At 60.1% G+C, this 10548-nt stretch overlaps 1 protein-coding gene and 1 long non-coding RNA gene across 6 annotated transcripts in view; one reads left to right on the top strand and one right to left on the bottom strand.

The window, feature by feature from the left end:
- Window positions 1–3735: 3735 nt before the first annotated feature.
- On the bottom strand, window positions 3736–5361 carry LOC115289304. 2 transcript variants are annotated; one of them, XR_003907544.1, is made up of 3 exons: window positions 5270–5361; window positions 4955–5133; window positions 3736–4518 (listed from the first exon to the last, which is right to left on the bottom strand). It is a non-coding gene; the product is annotated as an uncharacterized LOC115289304 (long non-coding RNA). The 2 variants fall into 2 exon arrangements; XR_003907543.1 differs by having other exon boundaries at window positions 3736–3911.
- The window catches only part of SPACA7 (sperm acrosome associated 7), a 20984-nt gene continuing 15489 nt past the window's right edge, over window positions 5054–10548 (top strand). The window contains exons 1-2 of one of the 4 annotated variants that reach the window (XM_029936429.1): window positions 5054–5613; window positions 8987–9043. In XM_029936429.1, coding sequence (XP_029792289.1) covers window positions 5526–5613; window positions 8987–9043 — 145 coding nt within the window. In that variant the 5' untranslated portion in view covers window positions 5054–5525. The remainder of the gene's footprint in view (window positions 5614–8986; window positions 9044–10548) is intronic. The other 3 variants (XM_029936426.1, XM_029936425.1, XM_029936427.1) reach the window with 3 other exon arrangements.

Raw genomic sequence — 10548 nt, 5'->3', positions numbered from 1 at the left:
CACCCCGCCCGGCGCCTCGCCCGCCGCACACCACCGTGCACCTTGTCCAGCATACTCGATTTGACAAAATCACACTGGAGCGCGGCGTCAGCGTCCTCAGCTGAATTCAGGAGGCTGAAGCCGGCGGAGCCTGGAAGCGCGAGCCGCGCGCAGCGCCGCGGACACAGGCGGCCGAGGCCGCGAAGACCCCGCTCGGGGAGACGAGGAAGCGAACCTGCGAACTGAACCGATGGATGAACGAGCGAGCGGAGGCCTGAACCCGCCAACCGATCAGCGGAGGGACCTCCTCACCTGCACGGATGTTGCCCCGTTGCCCCCACGAGAGGCACACGGTGTCTCCCTGACATTTCGCTTTCGCAGCCGCCCCGGGGATTCCCTGTGGAGGGACCTCAGGGCGCGGAGCTGTCATCGGGCCCATCGAGGTCCCGTGGGCGCCCCCAGGGACCGAGCCGCCCTGATGCGGCCTCGGGCAGGCCGGCAGCCCGGGCAGGAAGGGGCGCCGGCCCGCCGCGGGGCAGGCCAGGCCTCTGTCCGTGTGGGACGGAGGTGCCAGCTCGTGCGCACAGGTCCCTGCCATCAGCGCGCGAAGCGCCCCAGCTCTGTGGTTCTGACAGTTCGTCGTTCCCAGGACTCTATTTAAAGCGTCTGAAGACAAAAGTAGGAAGACAATTCTACAGATTGCAGCGACCGGAGAGAGAGGAGCGGGGAAGGGAGCTGGGCGAGCCGGCCACAGCGTGACACGGACAGCTGGCGCACAGCAGTGGGCCCGGCCCGCGGCCCCGAGTCCCCCGCACGCCTGACTAAGCACTGACAGTAGCCGCCCGTAAAGGAAGATTCTAAGTTGTAATATGTCTCTGCCAGCGGCGGCGTGTTACCCACTGTTTGTATCCTTCTCCAATTAGATTCCTGTACTTCCTCCATTTAGAAAACAGTTTACGTCATAACAGCCAGCATCGCTTCTGGTTCGAAACAGCTAGTTACACGCATCCCGCCAAAGTAGGGTCTCCGGGTGTTCTCATAGGCGAGACCACTCTGAATGATCTTCCACAGGGTCTCTAACTGGGGCAACTGGCAACATGCAGATAGACCGCCACCCGCGCCCACCACCCAGGGCCTCCCGGGGCGGGGGACACATCCCATTTTTCCCTCTCAAGTTTTCCGGGAGCAGACGTCTGCTCTCTGGACCTGAAAACGAGCAACGGCGGCAGCCATAGCTCCGGCCCCGGGGCTCTCTGCCCCGCAGACCCCAGCCCTTCCAGGCCGTCACACGGCACAGGACCAGGAGCCTGCAGCCAAAGGTGCCTCTTCCGTACCTGCCCCCCCACTGCTGCCTCCCCCACCCGCCCGGAGCCCACCAGCATGGAGAATTCCCGGGACCAGGAAGCACGGCAGAACCGTGTGGCAGCCACAGCAGAGCCCCCAAAACATCAGTGAGGATGAGAGAGCGGCTGAAGGAGGGACACGCAAGGGCCCGGTGGTGCAGAGAGGACTCCAGGGGCGGACACAGCCCAGCGAGCAGGGGCTACGTGGCAAGAGGAGGGAACATCTGTCCTCGTGAGATGACTTGGAAGCCAAGACTCGGTGTGACTTGTCTGAGGTCACCAGCTAGTAGCTAAACCAGGAGGGGAGTCAGCCCAGTTCCCGGGCACACCGCCTCCCCAAAGCTTGGCCACGCTGGCCTCGGGCCCCGCAGTGTTTTCTAGGAAAGCACGCGTGGACTCTGCTGGGACAGCTGAAGGTCGTCCTATTTTCTAGTCTTCTCACGAAGCACAACAAAACCTGTTGGTGTCACTTATAAAACCAACGTGAGAATTCTCCAGAAGATGCAGAGCCAGCCAGGGCGAGCGGCCTCAGGACGCGAGGGGCAGCACGGCAGTGGGTCCCCTGCATTCTCAGTGGGTGCCTCGATGAATCCCAGTGGGGTCCAGCCGGAGAGGCTGCCCCAGAGGCCCAGACAAGAGCCCGCTCCCTCCAGCCAAACGGCAGGGACACAGGGGCAGCCTCATGAGACAGACAATATTTCTACAATACAATGCCTCTACTCCACCAAACACCCCCCAAAAATGTCCCCTGTCCCCAGCCCACCAGCAAAATTGCGAGGGGAGCCTAGCCTTGCACCCTCACTGAGCTATCAAAAGTGCCCAACTCACCATTCCAGACAGTGGCGCGGCAGGTGAGCATGGGAGCCAGGACCCCGTCCCCAGTCCCCCCTCCTCCAGACAACAGTAATGATGGCCCAAGGCAGTGTCAGAGGCCTGCCTACGAAGGGGAAGGTCTAAATGACCCCAGAGTCTTATACGCTGATGCAAGCACCGGCCAGGTGTCCATCACACTCATCACACCGGGACGCGGCGGGTCCCAAATACAAGGGAAGACACAAACAGAGGTCAGCCCCAGTGTAACAGGTGTCCGAGTTACCTGCTGAGGAATTGAATGGAATGATCACACAAATGCTTCAGCACAAGTGAAAAACAGTCTCCACAAAGATATGAAAGCTCTCAGCAAATAAACAGAAAATATAAAGAACCAAGCGGATATCTTAGAACTAAAAATACCGTATGTGAAGATTTAAAAAACTCACAAGATGGGCTCAATTGCAAGAGAAGACAGAAAAGGATCAGCAGAGGAGAAAAAGGTAAAACAGTAGAAATTCCTCGTTGTAACTGACCATAGTGGCGAACTAACGAAGGAGGAGTCACATGGTCATATCAATTCTTGCAGGAGAAATGTGTGACATTTCCTTCCAAATTGGTGTAAAGGTTTAACAAAATTCCCATCGGAATCCTACCTGAGTTTTTCTGCAGGTATACACAATATTACCCTAAAGTCTATGTGGATTATACATGGTAGTTATAGGTTATGAATTATAAAAGTTTAAGAAGATAAGAGAAGTCTTCCAGATCTAGGGCTCAGTGAAGAGACATGACAATGGTGGAAAAGGGCGGATCCTGTGATGAAAGAACTCACCCCCCAGGACAGAACAAAGAGAGGGAGGTTTACTGAATACATTGTGTGGGGGAGGAGGGGCCAGAACAGCAGAGAGACTGTCCGCCAGGAGGCGGTGGTGAGGCGCCACGGTTATAGGGCGGAGTGCGGAAGGATGGGGACATATGGATGGTTATAGGGTGAGTGCGGAAGGATGGGGACATGTGGGATTTCCCCCTTTGGTTATCTTAGGAGCTGCGCCTGGCTGTAGGCAGCCCACTGGTCCGCTGGGACCGATGGCTACTTCAGGGCAGGTCACTTAACAGGCCTCTTGCATCAGCCTGGCAGTCACTCTAGGCCTTCCCACCTTATCAGATTTCCATTGCTCAAGCTTGTTGCCTAAACGCAGCCTCTACACATTGGATTCAGCAAAACTAAAAACAATTTGTGCTGCAGAAGACCTTGTAAAGAAGAGGAAAGATAATCTGTGGACTGTGAGAAATTGCTGGCAAATGGGAGATCTAATAAAAATCGTATTTAGTTAGAATAAATATATAAAGACCTGTCCAAATTCAACAGTAAAAGAAACCAGAAATTCAGTCAGAAATGGGCAAAGGACTCTGCTGTCTGCAGGACAAGCCCACACATCCCGGCCCCAGTCCCAGAGCCTGCCAGGTTTCTGAGTTACCACAGTCACAGTAACTGCGGTCGGAGATGGAATTAAGATGGATAATCATCTGGACTGCCCCGGATGGTCCGCGGGGGCCTGGACTGGGGTTCTCCAGGGAAACAGCCAAGAGGTGGTACAGCTGGAGAGAGAAAGGTTTATTTGAAGGAATTGCTCACGTGACTGTGGAGGCTGACGAGGCTGCAGGCTGGAGGCCCAAGGAGCAGCCGACGCTGCGGGTCCTGTCTGAAGGCCGTCTGCTGGAAGAGTCCCTCTTACTTGGGGGAGATCAGTGTTTTTGCTCTCATCAGGCCTTCAACTGATGGAATGAGGCCCACCCCCATCACAGAGAACAATTTGCTTTAGTCAAAGTCCAACAGTCCGAACATAAAATATCAAAAACATCCTCACAGAAACATCCCGAATAATATTTGGCCACATTCTAGGCAACATGGCCCAGCCAAGTTGACACCTAAAATTAATGCGCACAGGGCCCCGTGAGACCTCGGAGGCGCAGACATCTGCAGTGTCCTCCACCACCTCTCCCGGAGGCTGAGGCTCCCACTTCGTCCGCCAGGAAGAACACCTCCGCAAGAATCTGCAGTAGTTCCCCATTTCGGCAATAAAAATTAAAACTCCAAGAGATCCCTGGTGGGCCAGTCACCTTTAGAGTCATTTCCAGGTTTTGGGAGGCACGGCCGCTTTCACCCAGGACCACTCCCCTGGGCCCCCACCCGGTTACACAAGAGCACGGCCTGGGCAGGCCGGCGGCCCGCGTGAGTCAGGGGGCAGGCATGGGTCCTGGTGGGACATGGCTCTGGCACGCCAGCCAGAGGGCTTCCTTTGCGCTTTCTCACTGCTGCTGATGAGGAAAGGCCTAGAGTCTCCACGTGAATGAGCTGCAGGACATGCAGCCGTGCTCCTGTCTTGGGACAAAAGGCCACCACCAGAGAGCCGTCAGGGCTGATGCTGAGAAGGGGCAAGGCGGACTGGGCGTTGCGGTGGACCTGAAGCATCAGCCCTACTCTTCCCAGACCCCGGAAATGCTGGATCCTGGCACCTCTTGTCACTTAGGCTGATTTTGGTGGGTTCTACCATGTGCCCTTAGAGTCTTGATTAATATCCCACTGCTCAGGCTTCAGGGACTCCAAAGCAGAGGAAGAAGGCTCCAGAACAGGAAATGAGCACACTAAGGGGATCTCTGTTACCCAGTTACCCCAGTCAGCCTCCCTACTGCTTAGGCACACGTTCCTGGACAAGGCGCTCCTTGCACAGGGGGCAGGGCCTTGCTCACTTCCCACTGTGACGTCAAAGGACACCAGACATTACCTCCCAGCAAACGGAGGGCAGGACCCCACTCACTTCCGCCGTGACGTCACAGTTCCCCCGACACAGCCTTCCCCGCACAGGGGGCAGGACCAGGCTCACTTCCTGCCATGATGACATAGCTCCCCGGACACAACACCCCCACACGTGCACACGGAGCGCAGGACCCCACTCACTTTCCATGTGACGTCACAGGTCCCGGGACAGGGCCCTCCCTGCACACAGGCCAGGACCCCTCTCACTTCCTGCCGTAAAGTCACAGGACCCTGGACAACCCCGCCCCCCCCCCCCACACACGGAGGGCAGGACCCATTCACTTCCCACCCGATGTCACAGGACTCCGGACACTACCTTCCCGGAACATGGGCGGGACCTGTCTCACTTCCCGCCTGATGCCACAGATACCCGGGACACAACCATCTCCGCACGCATTCAGGGCCCCGCCCACCTCTTTCTGTGACGTCACAGGTACCCGGATACAACGCTCCCCGCATGCGCACTGGAGCCTGCTCACTTCCTGCCTGACGTCACAGGCCCCTGGACGTCCGAGCGTATCCTGGAGACCCAGGCGGTCAGGGGAAGGTCTTCCTCCTCGGGCGGAGGGAACATGGCAGGAGGCAGAGGAGTGGCCCTGTTGGTCCTGCTGCTGTCCTGCTGGCGCCAAGCGGGGCTCCAGCCCGTCAACGTGACTTCAGGTACCGTCGCAGGCGGGTGGTTGGGGGGACACGCGCCTCTCTGCGGCTCAGTCATCCCCTCGCTACCTCCCCCACTTTACCGTCCACTTCCTGGACGGAGTGAGTTGAATGGTTTTCCATCCTTTAAGTCCTTTTTGAACTCCAGAACTCCCCGGGGGAGGAGCCTGTGAGGTGGGTTTTCACTGTTTATCATGGACAGTTTCTAGGGCGCCCGGTGGTTCAGTCGGCTGAGCGTCCGTCCGACTCTTGATTTGGGCTCAGGTCACGATCCCAGGTCGTGGGATCCAGACCCGCGATGGGCTCCGTGCTGAGCGAGGAGCCTGCTTGATTCTCTCCCCCTTCTCTGCCCCTCCCCTGCTCATGCACACACTCGCTCCCTCTCCCTCTCCCTCCCTCGCTCTCTCTCAAATAAGGAAAGAAAGGATGTAAATGTCTAGCCTCCCCGAAGTCAGGGGCAGCACAGGACCCCCGCCTGGCCGGCTTCGGTGGCCCACGGCCGCCATCAGCACGTTCTGCACACGCACTGCCGCTCCTGGGACCCTGCGGTCCTGTCCCACATGTCTGGTCCCTTCGTGCACACCTTTCCCTGCGAACGTGAGGCACTTTCCCTTACACACGGGCATCATGAAGACGCGAAAAGTCCACAGCACCCTGCACGGCAGCTCGTCCCGGGGCAGCGTCCGACCCACCGTGCTCCCCGAATGCCCTGTCCGGGGTGACCCGTCACACCCGGACGCTCCCCGCGTGCCCATGGCACCGGCCCTCCATGCTGGCCCCGTCCGCATGGAGGCTCCGAGCGGGGACATGCCGGTGGGACGGATGGCTTTCTGGGACTCTCCACGGAGGACAGCGGGGATGGGGTGCTCATTGACCCCCCCCACTTCCTGCCAGGGAGCTCCATGCTCAGTCCACCCGCCCCCTCTCACCCCTGCCACAGAGGTCACCAAAGACGGAAGGAAGGGGGCCGAGGTGGTCCCCCGGCCCCAGCTCCCAGGGTGGCCGAGCAGGCCCTGAAGGGTCAGCCACAGGGTTTGGGGTCTCCTCTGAGAGCAGGGCCGTGGGTGCTGCCCGAGCCTGGCTCTGTGTCCCTGCGCCCCTGCCGCACCCGCACGTCCCGGGAGACGGGCCAGCTGGCCGCAGCCGGGCGAGAAGCAGGTGGTCCCAGCAGAGCGAGCACCCCAGCGTCCTTTCCCTCGGCTCGCGGAGCTCTGAGGCGCCTCCCGAGGACACGGTCCCTTGTGGCGCCGTGGGTGCGGACGGGGCTGTGACAGCTGGGGGCGGCGAGTCACCCATGCGAGGGCGCATCCCTCCGGCAGCTCCTCCGTGCTCACCACTGCCGTGGCCAGCGCCCTCGGAAGTGCTCCCAGCGCCCATGGAGGAGCGCTTCTCCAGCCCTAAGCCACCGCCCCTCCCCGACCTGGTCTCCTGTCCAGACAGGGACACGCTCAGGTGGCCGTCGGCTCTTCCCGGCTCGAGAGACCAGCTGAGAGTGGTCCTAAGTCGTTTTCTGAAAGCGAACATTGGGCTTCCTTACGGGTTTGTGGCCGGGGCACAGGGCGCGGGAGCCCCCGGCTCTGGGGTCCCACACAGACCAGCTCCTGCCGCTCGCCACTGACAAAACCCAAAGGTGGGGAGACCGTGGTGGTGACACGAGAAGGGGATTTATCTCGGTGACACCGGCAGCCGGAAGACAGCGCGGACTAGCGTCTCCAGGACCGTCCCCAAGTGCGAAGACGCTTCCCGGAGTATCCGAGGAGATGTGGGGCCGAGGCCGGTGGGCACGGGCACGGGCACGGGCATCGCTGGCGTGGGGTCCCGCACGGCGGGCCTTGTGCCACAGGCGCAGTTCCGCTCCATCAGAGGAGGTTTGCCTTCCGGTCTTGCTGGAGTTCAGAGAGGAGCTGGAAACAAGGACTTCATCTACGGGAAGTTTGGGGTCAAAACCGGGGTGGGTGACGTCCCCTTCCACGCCTCTGGGGGCCGACTGCCTCCGAGGGCACTGGGGCCGCTGGCCACACAGGTCGGCCTGACCACGGGAGAGACGAGAGCGGCAGCCATGGGTCAGGTTTGCCTGGTTTGCCCCCAGATTCACCAGAGCACAACCGCAGAGGTCAGCAGCGGACCCTTCCCGGTGTCCAGGATGCGCACTGTGCAAATACGGAGGAGGGGTCGGGGACCTGGTAACTGGCGCCGGGCGGTTTGAGGCCCAGGGACTGTCAGCCAGAGGTGACAACAGACGAACTGCGCCCCAGCAGCCCCCGTTGACAGTGCACTTTAAGAGCCGTGCGGGTGTTCTACAACATAAATATTTGTCTGCACACGCTTGCTGGCTGGCTCGCACAATACTTCCATTATAATCACGGGACAGACACAAAATGAAAAGAATATTTTTAACAAAGTGCTCGCACGACGCAGCTGTGCCCATTCTTAATGACTCATTAATGCCTCATCCACAGAGAACTGTACTTTTGTTTGCTTCGCTGCCGGGAGGTCAGCACACTGGGAAACGATTGTCATCTCCGCGCAGACCTTCTTACAGAGATTTCCCGCATTGTTCTAAGCCCTCCGTGTGCAGATGATCCATTGGTATGCAGATTGTCCGTCATTAAAGCCACTTGAAAATCAGCGTCGTCATTGGTTTAGTGTTGGAGGGAGAGTCTGCAGACGCAGAGCCGCTCAGTGGAGCCGGGCAAGGTGGCGCTGCCCGTGGGCCTGGGAGGGCCCTCTCCTCAGGCCGCCTGCCGCTCCCGGGTTGGAGGAGAGGCCGACCTTGACCCTGAGTCCAGGAAACGGACCAGGACACTCCCCACTCTGAGCAGGAGGAGTAGGAGGGGCCCAGCTGGTGCTGCCAGGCAGAAACCCTCACCGGGCACCATGGCTGCCGGGAAGGCCGGGGCTCCGGTGTCCAGGGACCCACGGGAGTCTGCCCTCCAGCCCGGCTGGCTCACTCGTGAGACCTGGTGCCGTGCCTGTAAACAGACCTTCTGGAGTCGCTGTGCTTACGAAGGGGAGAGAGCGGGCGGCCAGTCTCTCTGGGACCCTCCTGAGCAGGGAACCGCCCCCCCAAACCACGTCCCTGAGCTCCCAGAGCCCTGGCCGCTGGAGCCGTTCAGAAAGCACGTGCGCGTCCCTCTTGGTCGGCTGTCCTGGGAGCCCGGAGGCGGGCTCCCTCCTGAGGGGCAGGAGTCAGAGCACGAGACAACACACCTCCACCCGCACGGCCACCTTGCCCGCCGCCTTGCAGACGAGAACCCAGGCCTGGCACCCCGAGCAGGCCTCCTTCCCTGGCAGCAGGCTGGTGGGCGCTGCAGGGAGAGAGGTCAGTGCAAATGCAGTGAATGGTTAAGCGATCAGGGTGTTTATTTCCCCCCAGGTCCAACTGAAGTGCCACCCAGTTCAAAAGGTCAGGAGGACATGCCAGGAGTATTCGGTAAGGAGCCTCCTCGCGTCAGTGTCCACTGCGACCGGAGGGGCGGGTGCTCCCCAGCCCGCCTGGTGCTGCGCGCACAGGCGGAGGGCGGGATTCGGTCTGAGGCTGGGATTCGGTCTGAGGCTGGAACCATGTGCCACGCCCACGGCTTCCACCTAAGAGTCAGACTCCCAAGAATGCAAGAGAGAAGTAGAATTTTAGGCCATTAGACCTACGAACGGCCTTGGACCATCACTTCTGGAAGCGATTCCCAGCCCAGCAAGCCACATCAGCCGAGAGAGCTTACTAGAAACGCCCAGAAGGCGGCCCTGGCGTCCTGGGAATGCTGATTCCAGGGCTGCCCAACCCGGGCCACACTCACCGTTTGAAGGTGTTGAGCAGCCCTGTGTTTTGTAAATGCTTATTTATTCTATGGGGGCGGGGCACAGAGAGAGGGAGAGAGTGAGTCCCAACCAGGCTCTGCGCTGTCAGCACAGGTCCTGTCATGGGGCCTGAACCTATGACACGACATGGAGCCCTGAGCCGAAATCAAGTGTTGGCCGCTCAGCTGATGAGCTCCCGCAGGCGCCCCGTCAAGTAGCCGCATTTTTTTAAAGAACCAGGTGAAACTAATTTAATCATGTTTTGTTGATATTATCATTTCAATGTGTAACTAACGGACATAAAAGAACTGATGAGGGGTTTTCAGCCTTTTGTCACACGGCGTCTTCACACTGCAGCGTGTTAGAGGACGTGTCGTTGGGCACGCAGGATCCCACGTGGCCCGGTTCTGGCCCAGCTCTGACCTCACACTCCTAGAGGCGGAGCCCAGAGAAGTCCCCTGGGCGGACGGAGGACTCCCAGCAGCGCAGTCTCCCTCCCAAGGGGACCCTCCTCAGCCTGTGCTCAGGGCTGGGGGAGGGGCCCCAGGAACTCAGACAGCCGAGCGCCTGCAGGTGACGAGGGCTCTTTGCGGCAGCGTCTCTGCCACGATGCTGGACTGAGCCCCGGTTCTGAGTCTGGTGCAGCACAGGACCCGGGAAACCCTCCCGACTGCCAGAGGGGTGGGGACAGGCCGATAGACAGACCGGTGGACTGCCGTCCGCTCCTCCCCGCACTTCCTGCCCCAGCATCGGACGAGGCTCTGATGCCGGCAGGCGCCTCCGTCCCCCGGAGCAGGTTTGGGCTGTTAAAGGACATGACAGCAGCACCGGGGTGGCTCGGGCATCGGGGGGAGCTCAGTTGCGTGGAGGCCCTGCCCTGCGTGGGTGTGAGCTTAAAGGTGTGAGTTAGACGTGTTTAAAAGTGTGCGTGCGGCCTGGGTAAGCTGCGGGCGCCAGACCTGGAGCGTGAGGCTGGTCAGGGGCGCGGCCCGGCAGGGATGGAACCCAGCAGCGGGTCCACACACGGCCCCCAGTTTCCGGGGGTCTGACCGTCCTGACACCCGCACCTCCCGCACCCCGTGGGCTGACCCCAGAGGCCCGACTGCTGCGGAGAAAGTCGAGAAGGTTGAGTCACTGGGGTTT

Source organism: Suricata suricatta, chromosome 4, assembly GCF_006229205.1.
Source record: "Suricata suricatta isolate VVHF042 chromosome 4, meerkat_22Aug2017_6uvM2_HiC, whole genome shotgun sequence".
NCBI classification, from domain to species: domain Eukaryota; kingdom Metazoa; phylum Chordata; class Mammalia; order Carnivora; family Herpestidae; genus Suricata; species Suricata suricatta.
The sequence above is the reverse complement of the archived record's forward strand: the minus strand, read 5'-3'. Positions and strand labels throughout refer to the sequence as shown.